This window comes from Drosophila biarmipes, chromosome 3R, assembly GCF_025231255.1.
Source record: "Drosophila biarmipes strain raj3 chromosome 3R, RU_DBia_V1.1, whole genome shotgun sequence".
Classification (NCBI taxonomy): Eukaryota; Metazoa; Arthropoda; class Insecta; order Diptera; family Drosophilidae; genus Drosophila; species Drosophila biarmipes.
The window spans coordinates 22,860,772-22,880,418 of record NC_066616.1 but is presented as its reverse complement, the minus strand read 5'-3'; the positions used below and the strand labels follow the sequence as shown (position 1 = coordinate 22,880,418).

At 40.3% G+C, this 19,647-nt stretch overlaps 4 protein-coding genes across 4 annotated transcripts; 2 read left to right on the top strand and 2 right to left on the bottom strand.

Annotated features, from left to right (window-relative positions):
- The first annotated feature begins 2,149 nt into the window (after positions 1-2,149).
- Positions 2,150-2,712, top strand: LOC108026099 (uncharacterized). The gene has a single exon (XM_017096798.3). The coding sequence runs from the start codon at positions 2,270-2,272 to the stop codon at positions 2,576-2,578; it is 309 nt and encodes a 102-aa protein (XP_016952287.1). The 5' UTR covers positions 2,150-2,269; the 3' UTR covers positions 2,579-2,712.
- A 3,011-nt stretch (positions 2,713-5,723) lies between these two features.
- On the bottom strand, positions 5,724-7,155 carry LOC108026077 (uncharacterized). Its single transcript, XM_017096775.3, has 2 exons — positions 6,988-7,155; positions 5,724-6,917 (listed from the first exon to the last, which is right to left on the bottom strand). Exons 1-2 carry the CDS (start codon positions 7,063-7,065, stop codon positions 6,156-6,158), a joined length of 840 nt encoding a protein of 279 aa, XP_016952264.1. The 5' UTR covers positions 7,066-7,155; the 3' UTR covers positions 5,724-6,155.
- Positions 7,156-15,670: 8,515 nt separating this feature from the next.
- LOC108026068 (intraflagellar transport protein 56) lies at positions 15,671-19,050 on the top strand. Its single transcript, XM_017096764.3, has 5 exons — positions 15,671-15,737; positions 15,799-15,963; positions 17,327-18,217; positions 18,300-18,760; positions 18,824-19,050. The coding sequence occupies exons 1-5, from the start codon at positions 15,735-15,737 to the stop codon at positions 19,020-19,022; spliced, it is 1,719 nt and encodes a 572-aa protein (XP_016952253.1). The 5' UTR covers positions 15,671-15,734; the 3' UTR covers positions 19,023-19,050.
- LOC122818900 (uncharacterized) lies at positions 16,206-16,680 on the bottom strand. Its single transcript, XM_044094597.2, has one exon. The coding sequence runs from the start codon at positions 16,678-16,680 to the stop codon at positions 16,483-16,485; it is 198 nt and encodes a 65-aa protein (XP_043950532.1). The 3' UTR covers positions 16,206-16,482.
- Positions 19,051-19,647: the final 597 nt, after the last annotated feature.

The following is a 19,647-nucleotide window of genomic DNA, read 5'->3' as shown; positions in this document are numbered from 1 at the left end:
AAAGTGCGGCGAACAAAAGCCCCAAAAATGCGATGAAAGCAATTTCAAGCTCGGCTTATCCCGCCAGCCGCAAAAATGACAAAAGGCAAACAAGCAATTTGGCAAATTTCCACAATTGTGCTGGCATTAATTTCGCATTGCGCGTGTCAATAAGCCAACAATCAATGCACTCGACGGCATTTTCGCATTCCGCTCGCTGTGTTGATCGGGGGAAAAACCAAATTAAATTTCCCCCGAAGTCCGAGGCAGAGATAAAAAACTGGAAATGCAATTTGGGCTGTTGCTGGTGGTGGGCAGGTCACCAAATCGTTGCATCAGCTGCACTTGGCTGCAGTTTTATTGGCCTCCGCCATCCGTTTGCCGCTTACGTTGACATGTCTTCTCGCCCAGCTCCCGATTCCCGAAACTGGAACCCAAACCCCCGGTTCTCTGCGGTAAGTTCTGTTTGAGATGGCACCTGCATGGATATCCGTTGCAGGCCAGGCTCCCCCATTTCCCCGCCATTTTACCACCACCGTGGTCATCATCATCGGCGGCATTGGCGGCATCGTTGCATATTCATACGCCCCATTGTTGCCATGCAGTTGATGCGGGCGAGCCGATTTTTATGTGGCTGACCAGGCAGCAGGTTTGGTCCGTTTGGCCATTTTCTGTTTGGTTTTTATGGTCTCAGCGAGCGAAACGGGGAAAAAAGTGGAATTCAAGCCGGTCAATTATGGCGGAGATTGCAAGACAAATGGATGCCCTTAAGGTTTATGGGTTAACAAATTTTGAACTCGAATGAAATATTATTGAATCAAAACACTGTCTGAAAATGTGCTCCGTTAACCGAAAGCTAAGGGTATCTTAAAGATACTATCTTCAATAAATGGAAAATAAACAAGATTATGTAAGACTGAAAGTTGTATTCCATAATCATATTCAATAAGCAAGATCTATCTAAATTTAAAAGAAATTTTTCCAAAAGGTTTTAATACATGCTTTCATTTTTGAAGAAAGATATATATTGTTTAATCCCAATTAAAATAATTATATCAAGCTATTAAATTTATTTTCATTTGTTAATGTACTAAATATTACTATGAAATTAGTTCTCTGATCTTTTATAGGATAAACCTTACTCTGGTCATGTTTTTGGTAAGTCAATACGAGGATGGCTTCGCTTGAATAGTATTTTCATCTGTTGAGAAGGTATACTTTAGTTCCCAGTATTTAAAAACCCCTGCCAACATAAACCATATATACCTGTGCCAAATAGAGCATTCGAAAGCTCTCGCTCCGTTAGCGAGAAATCATGGCTTGTCTGAATGGGATGATGGCTGGATGGTTGGCTGCCTGATATGGTGGCGCTGGCCAAGGGAAAGCGCCTGCGTGTGTCACGTTTAAAATATGCGCATTTTTGCAAATGACATTTCAGTCGCACCGCACTATCACTAATTGATATCATATGATGGAATTTATGCACAGACACCAACCGACCGGCGATGGCGGACGGCAAAGGACCTTCGTCCTTCTCCTCCTCATGCAGCTCCTTCTCCTGGCCCTGCCGATCGGTAATCGGTGCTTGGTACTCGGTGCTTTTCATGATTGCTGGAATGGCGGTTGCTGGTGGCGGCGAAATTGTCGGGTTCATTTTTGCCCTTTTATTGTTGCTGTTGTTGTTGGTCGATTGCCATTTCGCTTTTTGCGGTTTGTCGTCGCGTCAGGACCATCATGTGCCCCTGTCCGTTTGTCCGTTGTCCGTTGTCCGTTTGTCCGTTGTCCGCTGCCTGTGTCCGTTGTCTGCTGCCTGAGGTTGGCCGCTCTGCGGTGAAGAGACTGCGGCCCGATCATTCATTTGTCAAGTTGTCAGGACACGGTTCGGCAGGCGGCAGTTGGCGAGATATGCTGCCGTGGACATCAAGAGCACCATTTAGATTTCACAGCTGGCAAATGCTGCTAAAAGTTCGTGGTTATACCCCTTTGTGCTGTATAAGATATTAAGATTTTTAGATCAAGAAGTTGATAAATGGTAACTTGATTAATGGCAACTATAACTTCATTTATTTCTGAAATATTTTTGATTAATGAAAAACGTAAATTCTTATGAGTTCACAACTTTTAAAATTTCTCATAGTTATTTTGGTAAAACTAGAATAGCAAACATGTACATTTACATCACTTCATCAGTTCCAAAGTAGTTCTCGTAAATTTCAAACACTACTTTAGTCTGACTCCCTAAAAATTTATACCATTAGAAATTTTAAAACAAAAGCAGAAAGCTACAGATATGGACTTTGGCGATAGAGTGGTTGACCGTTTGGATGAGTGGGCCAAGGCAACTCAGGCCAAGCCCGGCGAAATGGGACGCATCTTGGCCATTGCTCTGACCATGATAATAATCTGCTATGTGATTGTCGTGGTGTCTCGCATTGTGGTGTCCCTGGCCGTGCCAACCCTGGTTATTGTGGGCCTTCTGCTGGCCTATCGCTTCGTCAGCCCCTCGGAAATGGAAGATGGTCTCAAGGAGGTTCCCGGTATGCTAACATCCTTTACGAACTTTATGACTGGCATTTTTCATAAGGCGACTACAAACTAGAAGGCCTTGGATCATGTAATATATGTAAATTGTTAACATAAATATTGAATCATATTCGGAAGAAAACCAGGAACATTTTTTATTTTGTTATTTTTAAAAAATTACAATAAAATTTTTGATTGTATAAAAATGTATATATATATTTTTTTCACAATAATAAATTGTATCTTACAGTGATACATTTCTAAGGATGCAGCTCAAAAGCACAAAAACCTTCAACACAACTTTGCCATTACTAAAAGTAACTTCAAGTTGGCGTTTTTATGTGGACTCTCAAATAACCCGAACATCATTTCAGTCCTTAGCACTGGGCCATTACTTATTTATAGCCCCAACGTTGCTCACATATCGATAACCAAGTTTGCCATCAACATTCCTGTCAGGACATTTAAAGGCCTAACAGCCAGACAATGAGTGGGGCGGAGGGAGAGACAGCCACGGGACAGAAGTTGCAGCACAGACACAGGATCCGTGTTTATGTCCTGGCCGGGCAGCTAAAATACTGGCGAAATGCAGCACGACTTTTGTACCCCTTTCCCGATTTGCCTGATTTTCACACCCCCTTACCGCCCTTCGGAATAGTTTGCTTTCCGTTTTTGTCTGAGTGTGTGACTGTGTGGGCCAAGTTTTGCCTCGTTGTTGTGTTCACCATTGACCGTGACGCTCGTTTCGCCGGCGCGGATGCGAACTTTGTTGCCATTTCGCCAACTAACCCCCAGTACCCCTTTTGTAACCCCCGTTACAGAACCCCCCTTCGCACGAGGTCCGTCTATGAGAACGTGCGTTGTCTGCTACCTGACGGTTGACTTTCTTCCTCTAATGAAATGCGGTTACAAATGCAATTTTATATTTTTCACAAAAAAGCATTTTATCTGTCGACGCCAGGCCCGGCCCGAAAACACAGACTCCAAACTCCGGGATGCGACTACGGAGTTTGGTGCACTAAAAGAAATACATCACTAGGATACTTTCGACGGAAAAAATACGAGTCAAAAACAAAAATGTTTTGAAATTATTTACAAAAGTGCCTCAAAGTATGCAACGATATTTTGGGAATGGGCAATTCCAATGAAAGACAACGTTCTTTGTTTCACTGCATACTTTTAGGTGCCTTTACTGGTGATTTTTAAACGTTAAAAACAGAGAAAAGCTCAACTTCACAATAAAAAAAAATATTGTTAATGCGTAATTTGTTTAAGATTTTGTTTCATTTTTCTATTAAAGATGAAATTAGGTTGCAAAGTGCTTGTGACCGGAAAATCGGGTTATATTCAAACAAAGGCCTAAGAGGGGAGGACTTGTCTTAAATGAGTTTATAATTTTATCAATTTTTTTTAAATGTACTTCTTGCAAAAGCATAGGAAAGCCAGGCAGTAGTCAGTGCACGTGACATCCATGTGTCGCTGTCCCTCTTTCGGTGGGTGCGGAATTTCCTCCATTGTGTTTGTGTTTCGAGCGTGTTCCTGTTCGGGCCGGTGTCCCAGAAGCTCGGCCCTTGGCTGCCACCTCCCCATTCCTCGTCCACCTCCACCTCCACATCCACGTTCCTATTTCCCTTCTCTCCGCCTGCTGACCAGTCGTCAGCTTGTTTGCACCTTGTCGAAATTAGTGTTTGTACCGAAATGAACACGATTTGTTTGACCAGCAGGTGTTGAAAATACACTGGGCTACATGGTCGAGTTGGTTGTCGGTTGTACATATGTAGCTTCCAGGTCCCCCAACCCCTTTTTATCGCCCATCTGCTCCGCTTTGCCGTGTCATACGCGGCGTATGGGTAATGTTTTTCAAATTGTTGCGGTCAGTTTGAGAGACATTTGGTCGGAATTGCTCTGTTTTGTTTCGGTTTCTATGCTGGCAGCGGTTTCAGATGGTTGTTGTGTTCTGCCATTTTATAAACATCACGGACACTTTGTTATTCGGGTTGTACAATTTGTATAACCATGTGTAGCCACAAGGAATCCGCTTCAAGCTATTTTTAAACAACATTTGCAGCACAATTAAATAAGTCAATGTTATTAGGCAGTTCGCTTGGTTTTTATTATGAAATGCTTAAGCATTATTATCAATGTGGTTAAATGACAAAGCAATTAGAGTTTTGTCAATAACTGTAGCCATTAATTTTTACTAAGATGCCATATTTGCCTAATAACCTGGGCATATATTTTCCCGGCCCAAAATAAATGAAAGCAACATCCCGAAGGTAAAATATTAACAAGCAACATAGTATTTCCATTACTATTTTTCATGGCCAACAACCATCAAAATGCTGAAGTGCGGCCAAAATATGTCAGACTGCAAATCAAAATGGCAGACAGCTCCGACAAATAAACAGTCACTCAGCCAGCCAGACGAGTGCAGCAGATGGAGAGACATCCCAGACAGAACGAGGGACACATCGACTTTCAGACGGATACGGATGGAGATACAGATGACGGTGATTGCAGCCGGGATTGCGTTTCATTGCCAAAAACTCAGAAGGTAAGTAAGTGCAGCATAGGCCGCCTGTCATGAATGAATGGATGGTCGGGATGGGTTGGTATGGCATGGTTTGGCATACTATGGATGGGTAAACCTCGCATTCCGGCAAACTCATTAACAAGTTGGCACATAAAAGCCCAACAACTACTGCTCAGTCGGCGGCAGGCGAAAGAAGTCAATGCCTTGGCGACAAGCTGCCGCATCAGCAGCCGCAACTAATGGCTGCCAGACTTGTGTCGGTTTAGGAGTTGAGTTCTGGGTCCTGGGTCCTAGGTCCTGGCTCCTCCGACTTCCCGCTTTCTTGACTTCCCAAACTTCTTTTTCGGCAAAGGCAAGGCCAAGGCAAATACTTGGCGGCTGTGTGCAAGTTTTATTAAAAGCCAACAGTCGGCGACATCCTGCTAGCGGTTGGCCAAAGTCGAAGGTTTGGGCGGAGGGACACGATTTGATAAATACAGCCAAAATTATTTCGACTCAAAGTACAGAGGATACACGGACTAAGCATTAAAATTTAATTAATCATAAGGCCATATTCATAATTTTACAATGTTTAAACGATATAAACGAACCACCATTCTAAAAATATTTTAAGAATACCTTAAAATAAGCAATAAATGTTATTTATGTTTTTAGCTATTATTTATAAATAAATAAAGGGCTGAATATGTTTTTTTAAAAACACCTACTTTATGAATTTATTACTTAAAATCCAAACAATAAATTCTCCAATTTAAATTCTCCAATGACTAGTTAGGATTTATGTAAATATAAAATCTCTGATAAATCCCTTTATATTTACAATTCAAATTTCAATTGTGGATTTAGAGCGATATAAATTTTGTAAAGAAAAATTAATCTCTCTTAGCCAATATCCACTTTGCCGGCAATCCAAGAGGCAAGTACCGCGAAAATTATGGCTCACATGTGTTGCCAGTCGCAAACTACTCATTGGAACTGCGGATTTCTGGAGCGACGCCGGCAGTCTAAGAACAGACGGTGGTAGTTTGGATTTCCTTTGCCAAGATGGAGTTCCAAGTCGAAATTATTAGTTGGTAGGTGGGTTTGGTGCCCGAAAGGGAGGCAGTACCTCCCACCATCCCTAAGTGTGCAAGTGGTCTTCGCAGCAGGCCGAATGGGTGGCATAGCAGCGACAGTGGCCAGTGGGGCAGCAGCACTGCCTCAGGATCGAAGAGCTATAGGGAAAGACGATGATCTTCCACTGCTGACCGAGTTCCAGGGTCTCGTAGTGATAGCCCCTCTTGAAGATCACCATGGGTGTGTGGTTCATGTAGTAGGGCATGATTTCCAGCAGACAGGCATCCATGCAGTTCACAAAGAACTGCACGCACTTGATCATCTTGGCCAGAGTGTAGACAGCTGAGATGCCCTCGTCAAAGAAGTAGACCGCATCGAAGGTCGGGGTCTCCGCGCCAAAGATCTCCGCCAAATGGCGCATATTTTGGAAGGAGTGCAGGGTGGTGCAGCCCGAAGGTCCGCTGGGAAAAAACAAATGGGTCACGTTATCCGTGACCAAAATGGGACTGGCACAGGCCGGCGCATCGGCCACATCGGCCAGGACGTATTTCACAGGTCGCACGCCGTGTTTCAACTCCTGCACGGCCCTCACGAAGTTCGGATGGTTGGCCACATGTGGCTTCAGCTGCCGGAAGCGACTCCTCACCATCTCGATGAACTCATCCCGGATCGAATGGTGCACCGCCACCGTGGCCATGGGAAAGGGCTGGAAGGGCTCGTGCATCAACTCGGCCAAGCAATAGGCGGCCGTGTTCAAATCGCCGTCCTTGCAAACGCACATAAAACGGGCTCCTGGCCAGGTCCTCGTCTTCTTCATGTCGTGCCTCTAGTCAAAGGGCAATTAATATATTAGAAACATAAAAATATATTTAATAAACAATTTCTTCAAAGCTTACTATCCTTGGACCGCGTTTGTTGCAACGCAGATTATGCACCAGATCATGGGTCACGAAATTTGTCTTTATGTCACACATTTTTGAAGAGTTAAATCAGAACTATTCTCACGAAAAATTTATTTTGTAGTTGTAGTAGTACAAATTTGAAGGCTAGATACAGGAAAACATAACTATTTTCAGTTAATAAAAAGTACAAATGCAAATAAATATCTGTATTTATTCAATTTGTGCAAAGGACGAACACTCTAAACCATTTCTACAGGTTGCGTTATGATAAAGTTACTTAAAAAACCCTCTTTCCAGTAGACTTTCTAAGTTTAGAAAATATTTTCTTAATTTAAGAAAATATGTCTCCATTTTTCTGAAGTAAGGATCGATTAGATTGATATAAATATCACATTCTTTTTTTCTCCGCCGCAGAGTCGCTAAAATAGCAATCAAACTCGGGCTTAAGCCCAGAATTTAATATGCAAAATCTGTGAAGCCTCCCAAATTGAGCAATCAAAAGTTCTGGGAAATTAACTCCCAAAGCTGGGAGCTTCCACACTTTGGGCGAAGTCAAGTCCCTTTTCTCATATACGTATATCTCGCATACTCACTTATGCCGAAAAGTTAATGGAACCAGGGAAAGGCGAGATTTCCATAGAATAAAGCAAAATTTTGCGCAGAGGCACACAAACAACTATGGAAAACAAATCAAGCGCAAAGTAAACCCAGCCGAGAAAAAATAACATTTTGCCGCGATAAGAAACTTGCTCAGACTTTCAGCAAGGAGCAAAAATTCAGGGCAAATAGATAGAGTGGGAAAGGCGGCCAAAGGCGGCTGCTTGGGAGGAAAGACAATGCTAATGCCATTTGCTCAAGTGCCATCATCGGAGGCAAACTTGTGTCATATAAAGTCTAAACAAAGGTAATAAACAAGTTGGTCTTTGTTCTGTTGCATACTTGGAGGGGGTATTTAAATGTAAGCAGTAATTTTAAAAACAAAATTTGCATTTTTAACGAGGCACAGATTTCTAGACTAAACTCGCAAAGCATAAACTTTTTTATTTTTTTAACTTACAAAAATTATTGTTAAGAATTTTAAGTTACCGGGCTTGTTAGCTTTGGATGTAAGCTGTTACAAATCCTATAAAACTTTATATTTTTGGCTACTTTTTGAGAGCTTATTTTCTGCCCTTAAATCAGTGTGTTGCATCGCATAATGCGAATAAAGCTCAGAATAAGGATTGTTATACCTTGCTGAGCTCGTAGAGTTATTTCCAATCTACTGGCATTCAAATCTAGGAATATTTTATTTTTGCCATTTTTCGCAGTAAAAGCAAAAATTGCAAAAATGCGAAAATTGGTCAAAGAATATTTTGGGAGAAAGTGATGGGGAAAAATAGCATAAGTCGTTAGCTTTTTAAAAAAGTCAGTCCCTTTGCTGTATGCCATAATTTGTTTAAACTTTGATCGAAAAACACAAAAAAAATATCAATTTTTTACTAAATCTAAATCTTTATTTTCTGATTAAAAAAATAAGTGTTTTGGCTGGCAAAAGACCAAAAAAGGTCGGAATGCGGAATGTCATACCTCTTTAGGCTCGTGGTTTGATTTTCAATCCATTGGCATTCAAATCTGGAAATGTAAAATTTGTCCCATTTTTCGCAAAAAAAAATCTAAAAAAAATGATTGATTTGACTGAACTACGATTAAAAACTGTTTTTGATTATAATTCTTATCTATTGGCATTCGGAAAAATACAATCCTTAACAAAAATACAATCCTGACATTAAGAAAATGTTATCCTTTATTTTTTACCCATCAAGAAGTCGACTTGGCATAAAGGATATTTAATAGTCGTTTTGCCACATCTTCCAGTTTGTAGACGACATGGTGGGCGTGGCGCTGCTGAGCTATAAAGCGCATAAAGTTCAAAAACCCATCTGTGGTACATTGGAGATTTATAAAACAACAACAAGCTCGTAGATCACAGCACACATTTATTTTTCGGATTTTATTATTTTAGCAAAAGCTAAACAAAAAAAGCACAAACAAATAAAGCTTTAATATTCAACTGAATGCAATGAAAATTAAATTACTAATTTGTTTTGCGGTTGATTTGTTTACTGACTAGAAAATGAACAGTAACAGGATGCAGCCACAGTGTCTGCCAAAAATATACAACATAAATTAGAATTATTAAACCTTTTAGTATAATATAGTCTATATTTAAAACTTGTTACCGTACCTTTACAGCCCACTGTTGGCCAGCCAATTGAGGCGTGTCAGTCTGAAAGGGAGCGGCGATGACAAAAATTAACTAAAACATCCGTCGCTGCAGCTAGTCAACTGCCATGGTCCATTCAATTATTCATTTTGCATGCAGTTCCCAATTTGAATTTCATTTATGCAACGTTTTAATTAAATTTTTTGCTTCTTTTGCAGCTCTAACCGCACTCACACCCCCCCGAAAAATACACACTCACAGCAGCAGCTGCCGCTTAAAGCCACAAAAATTACGCATACGCACTGTATTTATTAAATTAAAAAAGTTGACACGGCGATAGCAACTGGCGAAAAAGTTGTACGACTTTTTGGATTTTGGTTTCAACATTTTGAAATTGAATTTTGGTTTTCATAGTTGCTTTTTCCTTTTGCACTCGCTGCCAGGGCGCGAGATGAGGTGTAATTTGAAAAATGTTTGACAAAATGACAGCGACAGTGATTTCGAAATGCTATCTGCAATTGCCCAAAATGCGATTCACATTTGCCAAGCGAAGGTCAAACACAGTCACCCTGCCATTTCCGGCAAACATTAGGTGTACAGGGAGAGAAAATTAAATGCTGTAGAATAAATTGCTTCAAAAACACCAAAAATCTTTTCTGCTCAGTTTGAGAACATTGTCTTCTCACTTTTTCTTTTTGATATCAAGACGATTGTTCAATGTACATACAGTAATAGAAAATTAAAAACTATAGAATAATTTGCTTCAAAAATACGGAAATCCATTCTGCTTAGTTAGAGAACATTGTCCTCTCACTTTTTCTTCTTGATATCAGAAGGAAAGCAAAGTAGTTGTTGGATTTCTAAGTAAAAAGCGATCGGTGCTTTAAGGTTGTTAGATATAACTTAAATAAAAACATAAGAAATATTGAAAGCAGGTTTTAAATATTTATATTTAATAATATTAAAGAATGAAAAGTTCAAAGTATACACACTAATAAAAAATTAGGAAACAACTTGAAAGTCAAGGACAAACTTTTAATTTTTTAGTCCTAAATATTTTATACATTTAAATACCTCTTTTCCCTTGTGTAGGCACTTATCGAAGGGCCACTCGGTTTTTGGCTGCGAATCCAGCCAAATAAAATATGAAAATGCTCGTGCCAGGCATTAAACGCTATGAAAATCGTATGGCCAGGACAACCGCCCTTCTGTTCCGCCAAAAGGGGCGTGGCAGGGTGGCCGTGGATCTCTGGCTATCTGGACATGTGGATATCTGGGCTGGGGTAGCCGGGAATCGGGAACCAGGCACCGGGAAGTGCAAATAACTGTTGCCAAACATTTTCAACGAAAATGTTCGCATTGCATACATTTTGGGGGTATGGCGAGTGGGTGGCGGAGTGGGAGTGGGAGTGGCGCTGCAGTGCCTGCTTGTAGCAATGCATGCAAACAAGATTTAACGATAAAATTTTAATTAGTGCATAAATGGGCGCCTGATTGTGTGGGCGTGGTCCCATAGAGAGCAAGACATGTTGGCCATATATGTAGCAGTGGCAGTACGAGCACCAGGAACACGGGCCAGAGGCCCAGAGCCAGACACATTGCGGCTTTGGCACTTTTGCGCCGTTCTATTTGCCAACGCACAGGCATCGAGTGCGGGCTGAAAATCGAGACGGGGAAGCTTGGAAGGCTGGGAAGGCTGGGAAGACGGGGAGGTGGTCCTGAAAACGGGTACTCCCCGGCTGAAATTAAGAAATTTTGTCCCGCTGCCATGTGCCGTGTTTGCATTGCCATCGATGCGTAACTTTGCGCTGCAAGACTGCCGCGTCGATAAGCGTTAATTTTAAACTTGACTGGGAAATTCTGTCGCCGGAACTCCGAAAGTTATAGTCAAGGGGAAAATGCAGTGCATGAGAAATGTACATATGTACAAATTAATTTTGTTGTGAAAGCTTGAAAAGAACAACTTATATTAAAAGCAACTCAAATATAATATATATAGACAACAATATTAACACAAAAATAAATACAAATTTTAATACCATAAAAACACTGTTCAAAAGTCGTAGATATTTTTGTCATTTAATAAAAAAATAAACTTTTTTCTGTCCCTGTCTCCCAAAGTATTTGGTCTTCTGCTTAAATTTCAAGCAAACTAATATAGAATATAATAAAAAAGAAAAGCCTGAGATGAAAATGAAACAAAGTACCCGTACTATATACAAAGTGAACACGATGAGCCGCAACAGACCGCCAGGTACTAACTTTATTCAATATTGTAGCTTTTCGCCATGGCTCCTTGCCTCGTCCGCTTTTATTTATTTCAAGTTCTACCTTTTTCTAACCATTTTTTGTTCCATTTCTGCCGTTACTTGCCTTGGTTTTTTTACAGCTCACCTCGATGGCTGCTCGACATGCACTTTGCATACATTTTGCTTTTACGATCCGACGCTGCGTTTAAATATTTAGTAGATAGTAAACTATGCGCTACCCATGTGCTTCTTCGTATAGTGATGTGCGTGCGGCTGTTGAAATATTTATTAAAATAACCAAAGGCATGCAAAAGCATCGAGAGACTCAAAGAGATGTGCCTCGAAGATAGCCGGTGATTGAAGTTCGCTGGGGGGTATAGAAGTGAAAATAAAGTCACTGCGCACTGCAAATATCGTGTGCAAAAATACTGCCAAAATTCGAAATTTTTACACTTTGATTTATTACAATCCGTGTATTTCTAAAATAAATAAGAGCAATATTTAAGCGATTTTTTTGAACACACCATGAGTTAGATGCCAGTTTAAATGCAAGCAGATACATTAATTTAAAAGTGTAATATCCTTTATATACATTTACAGAGCCACATTGAACTGAAAAGCCCACCCAATTCAAATAAAGTTACTATTTAATGATGTTAAAAGAGTGACTTTCGCCCGATCCATCCACAATTGAGAGCCAAAACAACTTCAAATTGAATCACGGTGACCACTCTGCGGCATCACTAATCAATCGGGCCCACAGCACTCTAATTCGCTCTCTGGCTTTTCGCACGCAACCGATATTCAACTGGATGGCCAAAATGCAGAATTTATGTTTTAATTAAAATATGTAAATGCGCCAAATCGTGTAGAAAGCTCCGTCAAGAGCCGCTCGCCCGAAAGCGGCGTCCAAAATCAGCCAAAAACATTTCACACATTCACCAATAATGCGATTGCTGCAAAAATGAAGAGCAAATCCGCGATGTTCGCGAGCTTGTGTGCTGAACAAATTTGAAAATGTGCGGTGCTGGTCCAAAAACTGTGAACCACGAAACAATTTAGTTTATTTGCCTCTAATTGCAAACAACAGTTGTCTGATTTCTTTGCATATACACACGACCATATAGTGTTTGTGTTTTCGCTCTCTATCGGTCTAACGAATTTATTTTTGGCCAGCGAAAGTGGTGCTTTTTTTGATGTTTTAGCTTGTGCAGTCAAGGCTAAAAATCGGTCTCAAAATGCTGATGGAAAAATCCATTCAATTTTCCCCTAAAAAACTTTCAACTACTCGGGAAAAACAGTCCCGTCAAATCAGAAAAGTTGAACTTTATTTCACTCGATCGCGTTCACCCTTGACCAGAACCCAATTTGGAGTCACAAAAGTTCACTGCCCCATTATTATGCATGCCTCAGTGGTATTCAACATTTGTGCTTAACCCAAACTGAAGCGGCTCCATCATCATGACCAATAAATTCGCCAAGATGTCCATTTTTATTTATTTTCGCATTTCAAGTGTTTAGTTTACGCTTGAGAAAATCGCCATTTTCTCAACTTCATTGTGAAGAAATATTTATATATATATATATATGTATATGCAACTGCAGGCAACATGTGCCCAAGAGTCCTGCTCCTGGTCCTGGGATAAGGCCCAAAGTCCAGGCCCTAAGTAAAAAATAGTATAAAAAAGCGAGGCGAAGGAGAAACAAACTCAACTCAAGTCGACTCTGTCATTGCCGTTTCAATTTCCGTTTGAATTTTGCACTTCATTTCGCAAGTTCGCAATTTTCTTTAGAAAAAATCCAGTCCGAAAAAGGGCCAGAAAAAATTAAAGGAGAGAACAGAAGGCAATGCAAATACGAGAGTGTATAAACAAAACAAAAGGACATACACTCGGCTCGAAGGAGACGAGAAGATGACAATAAATTGTCACAGAGGGAAAAAGGAGCGGAGGAAAAATTGTAAACACGAACAGCTCTCCATGATAATGATGGAAAATCATGGGCCCAGGCGGGACACAATTGCACGTAACAGTGACTGGCGTGTCTTCTGTTTTCCAGTCAAGTCCCCAAAAATACCTATCAGCCACACTGAGAGAAATATGTGCAAGAAGAGATATAAGTAGTAATTTTAAGGGTTATTCAAATCCAAATTTAGCCTCCGAAGTATTTACTATAATCAATAATAGTTATTAGTTTTTCATATTTACTGAAAAATAAATTGTATAAGCAAATGTATTAACAACACGGTTTTTCTCTCTGCACCTGGGTTGCCGCCACACGCACAGTATACCAAAAATGGCCACATGCATCAAAAAGCTTTTTATTAAAAGTTTTTTTTAATATATTGTGATTTATTTTGAAATGGATAAATATTATTTATTTAGTCCTCTAAAATACACATAGGCAACACACCATTTGTTTGCTATTAAAAAATGCAGCCCTTGTTTTTTACAGTGCACAATGCCATTGCCTGCTGTTTATTTGTTTGACAAATAACGAGGCAAGCCCATAATGAAGGAGGTGCAAATGATGTTGGCATTGTTTATTCGACTGCGAAATGTAATAGGCGCCTTCAAGGAGCAGAGGACCACGACCAGGACGAGAAGCATCCAGCTGGGCGGGGTCATGACTCCCAGATTTGCTTAACGTTTTTTATGGCTGATTTGACGGGAAACGGAAACGCGAAATTGCAAAAGCGCAATAAAGTGGAGCATAAACAAAGGCGCGCACACCGAATGAGACCGCCTGTCAGATGGAAATATATATGTAGATCTTTATATAAACGGACGGGAAAATACGGAATGTTTCAACTTGAAAGTAAATTTGTTGGTTTACAAATTTAAATATTTACAGAGAGAGAAAAATGACTAAAAATGTCAATTTAATTATTTAATATAATTTAGGCATGTGTCTCCATATTATTATTAATAGCTTATCAAATTACGAATTAATATGGGCTGATATTGGCATGTCTCTCTTGGAAAAACGGAAAATCTAGTCACTGTCAGGGGTGACATTTTTTGTTGGTGTTTGGCTTCATGCTTTATCTTGTTTTATTGTACGCAACGAACAGATTGTTGTACATCTTTTATGCGAATTTTTATTTTCAATTGGTTTTAATATGATTTTCATTTATTGTATATTTAGTAAGCCGTACTTGCGGTTATGGTGTGGAAACCTATATATACTTTATTACATCATCTCTTTAAGCATGTTATTAACAATTTATATTTGATTGAACAACAAACGAAATAGTGATAATAAACTTCTGCTGAACCCCCAATTAAAAAATATTTTAAATTCCATTTTATACAATTGTCAAGCAATATTTACAATTTGAACATGTTTTCCTCATCTTGGATTTGTGTTATTTTCCACTTGTTTTTTCACTTGATGGGGTTCGAATTTGCTCTGGAATAACACAATTCACCAGTCATGTCTAACACTCGAATCCGAGTGAGTGTGTGGCCATTATGCAGTGTCAGCAGAGTCGAGGAAAAATAGGAGAATTCCTAAAGCATGGCACACACGCCAAGGCGTCTGGATTGACGCATGCATTTCTCGCTGGAGGCTGCATGCATATTTATGATTCGTGTGCGTCTTATAAATAAAGAAAATGGCAAAATGAAAATGCAAATGCAAAAACATCAGAGCTGTTGGAACTGCGTCAACAATGCGTGCCTACCTGTGACGCATGTCTATCTGCAGTCCCCCGTTTCTGTGCCACAACCTGACCCAAGTCTCTTAAGGCATATGCAACAGATAATGAATTTTAAAAAAACATATCACAAGCAATTTTGTTGTTTGAAAAAACGAACACCAAATGCTCTAATTAAAAAATAAGTAAAAAAAACAATAGTACAATATTATAAGATAAAAAGATATCAATTTTAAATGCAATTAACCTTTTCCAAAATTATAAACCCATTTAAATAAACAAAATTCAAAGGGTACAACACATTTGCCGACATCATCAAGACATGAAAAAAAGATACCCCCAGAATTAAGGGTTGATATCCCCCAGATCAACAGTTGGTTTTTCTGCACACTTACGGTTGAGGCTAAGGATACGCATAGGTTGCACTCACAGATCCAGAAGGGGCGCTTTCTGGGTGCAGTGAGGCATGGTCGGACTGCCTTATCGACGCTATGTAGGTTGCCAAGCGACCGTAACCAAGCGCTCCTCGCTGAAAGCAGAAAAGGCAAAACACAAAACCCAAAACACAGAGCAGCTGGCAAGGCGTAAGGAGTAAAAACCAGAGAAAAATACAGGCTCGGCTAAAAAAATGGTAAGAAATGTGGCTGAACAATGTTGTCAGATACTCCGGAGATACTTATGCCTCGTCGCAGATACTTTCACGCGGAAAAACCGACTCGGCGAGCTCGAGGAACGCCAGCGGAGGAGGTGGCAGCGGACTCGGAGTGGGCAGGCAGGCGAGGAAGACCCCGGCGCCGGCCTCCCTCGAGGATTTCATCATCAAGCGGGACTACACGGGTGCCAGGGCTTTTCTGGAGGTAAGGATTAGTTGGGACATGAACTTAGTTTTTTATACATTTCTTTTTATCTCGAAAGGTAAAAGTACTAAAAGTATCTAACTAGAATTGTATGTCAGCCAATACACCTTGAAAAGAAAACACTAAGGCGTACTTTTGGATTTATATTCTTATTCTTAAATTTCACAGACTTCGTAATATTACTTAATCTTTAGCTAATTTGACAATAAGTTATCGAAATGACACTGAATCCATAAACAATCACGAGTCCATCACAATATGCATATATAATTTGACAGGCCGTATCGCATTTAATAAATTAGTGATTTGACATAGTCAGCATATTTTCTATCACTATTGAAAACTTTGAATAATGGTGATAACAGGTTTAGTTGTGCCGAAACGACTGAGAAACGAGAAAAAGTAATTTCTTATTCATTTAACTTTTAAGGCAGAGAGCTGCTCTCCACCTTCCTCGCAATAAGTTATTCATCTCTGCCTCGCATTTATCAAATATTATTCGACGAAAGTGAAAGGAAATTATCTAGAAAGGGCTTCGAAAGTATAGTCGTCGACAGGAACTGCTGGGGCATCTTCGGGGAACTGATCTTTGAAGTTTTCACACAGCTCGGCATCATTTATTTCGTTAAGGCATTGTAGAAAGGAGGGCGACTGAGATTCCACCTTAGCGGCAAACAACGCGATTACTAGGAACACAAACAGAGCACAGAACTTCATGGTAGGAGATCACTAGGCAATCTGACTGTATGCCAGCTTCTTTTATACCAGTTATACCCATTATAACCATTCGTGTTGGCCTAGACTCGTTTTTGAATTACTTATGACCTAATGACGCGTATAATTTTGCATCTTTTAATCCGAATAAATTCATCGATTTACGTTATTGATGGCTGGGCATTGATTTCTGATCGACTTATTATCAAATGCCCATGGGAAAATATTCGAATATTCAACTTAAGCCCGAAAGATCCATATCTTGTGGTTCAAAAAACCGCGTTGCATAATATTAGTTTTCGGTATAGATATATAAAAAAGAACTTGCTATGTTTGCTGAGATCGACCTGTTTTAGATCTGCATTTGGTCCAAACTTGTTTTTTGATTAGCTAATTTTTGCATTTGAATTTTTTTTAGTTTTAGTATACCCCGTTTTATTAGTCACTAAACGATCTGTGACGTATAATTTCGTGAGTATTATATCTTCATATCTGCACCTATAAATATTGATATTAAAAGCTTCAAAAAAGAAAGAAGATATAGATATTAGCACCTCTCTACAATATTCTTTAATACTTTATTTTTCAATATAATATATTTATCTTCAACAAATATTTAATATTATCGAACAAATCTACCCATTTTAAGTACACCAACGACGATGACGACGAGGAGGAGGGAGCCCAAGGGCCCAAGCAGAGTCAGGTGGACCAGTGGATTGCCTTTTGCAATTTCCATTTGGGTGACTACCAGCAGGCTCTGTCCCAATACAGGGCCATCCAGCAGAGTTCCACGAGTCCCGATGGCAAAGTGGATCTCAATCTCAACGTGGCCGTCTGCATGTTCTACCTGGGCTTGTACGAGGAGGCCCAGCAGCTGATGTCCAATGTGTCGGACAGTCCGCTGAAGCAGCGACTCATGTTCCACTTGGCCCACAAGTTGGGCATCGAGGAGGAGTGGAGCCAGCTTCAGGAGGAGCTGCAGGAATCCTCCAGTTTGGAGCAGCAGCTCAGCCTGGCCTCCATGCACTATATGCGAGCCCATTACCAGGAGGCCATCGATGTGTATAAAAGAGTGCTGGTGGACAACAAGGACTACCAGGCCATCAATGTCTACCTGGCACTGTGCTTTTATAAGCTGGACTATTACGACATGTCCCAGGAGGTTTTGGATGTGTATCTCAGTCAGCATGGCGACAGTACCATTGCCATCAATCTCAAGGCCTGCAATCGTTTCCGTTTGTTCAACGGTCGAGTGGCAGAGCAGGAAATCAAGAACATAGCCGATAATGGCACTTTTGGTGCGGATCTTCTGCGTCACAACTTGGTGGTCTTTCGGAACGGCGAAGGAGCACTGCGTGTTCTACCAGGATTGCTCAATATCATTCCCGAGGCTCGACTAAATCTGGCCATATATTATCTGAAGCAAGGGGATGTCCAGGAGGCCCATGCTCTGATGAAGGAACTGCAACCCACCTCGCCGCATGAGTACATTCTCAAGGGAGTGGTGCATGCTGCTCTGGGCCAACAACTGGGATCGGTAAGGTTTCTCTGATATGCAAATCTCACAGTTATCATAATCCTAAATCTTTTCTTTTTTGAAAATGTTTCTTTTCTCTCAGAAAGAGCACATCAAGACAGCTCAGCAGAACCTTCATTTGGTGGGTAGTTCGGCCACAGAATGTGATACAATTCCAGGTCGTCAGAGCATGGCCTCTGCCTTTTTCCTCTACGAACAATTCGAGGAGGTGCTGGTGTACATGAACTCCATCCGAAGTTACTTTGTCAACGACGATGTGTTCAACTATAACTTTGCCCAGGCTAAGTGTGCCACTGGATATTATAAGGAGGCGGAGGAATTGCTAATGCAAATCACCGATATGGATATTAAAAATCAGCACACCTACTGCATGATCCTGGCCAAGTGCCACATCCACTGTGGTCATCCTGAGTTGGCCTGGAATGTTTTTATCACCAGGGATACGAATGCAGAGGCATTTATCCTGCTGCAATTGATTGCTAATGAGTGCTACAGGTGTGCCGAGTTCTGGGTGGCAGCCAAGGCCTTTGACATGCTGGAAAAGTAAGTCGGATTTTGTTGGCTTAAAATATATATTAATTAAGAAATGTATTCTTTTTCACATAGACTTGATCCCAGTCCGGAGAATTGGGAGGGCAAACGGGGGGCCTGTGCAGGAGTTTTATTCGCCTTGTGCACCAAGGCTCAAAGAGGACGACCTGGTGGGGGAATATCGGAGGTCATCGGCATTTTAAGAGACTCACCAAACTCACAGGCAGAGGCCATGATTAAGACAATTCGGAAGCACATAAGTCATTTAAAATAAATAAGGAGCTATTGTAACACATTTTAGAACATAAAAGATTTAAATAGAAATAAAAAAGTTTAGCCTTTAAATCATTCATTTTTATTATAAGCCCGACAACTTTGGAATACACAACCGCAAAATGCCAAACTCTCTCATGATTTTCCTCACTTAAGTGGATTCATTTAAGAGTGCCATCCATTTGAAATAATTAAATATAATTTGGTTAGCCACAACTCAAGTCAAGGAAAATTGATTTTAAAAGCTCATTTCAAATAAGATGAGCTCCCAAATTGAGCTGAAAAATGATACTTATTTATTTACAATTGGCCTGCCAGCACTTTTCGGATGATTACTGATTAATTTGCGGCACACACGCCCTTAATTTGTGTCCACAAAACACTTTGGCTAATTAATTTAAGAGCAATTTTATCAAGAAATGTGAGCCAGGAATTTCAAAAGTTATGCCAGCCCACTGTCCACTTAATAAATCAGGCGCAACAACTTTCAAAAACTAATTGATAATTAATGAAATAAAACGCCGTCTTCATCTTTTGTTGCTGCCAACGAAATTCTCAGCTCAATTTAATTCCCTCGAGAGGCAATTATGTTTGAAAAGTTGCCTCCCTCCGGCCCCTATCAAAAT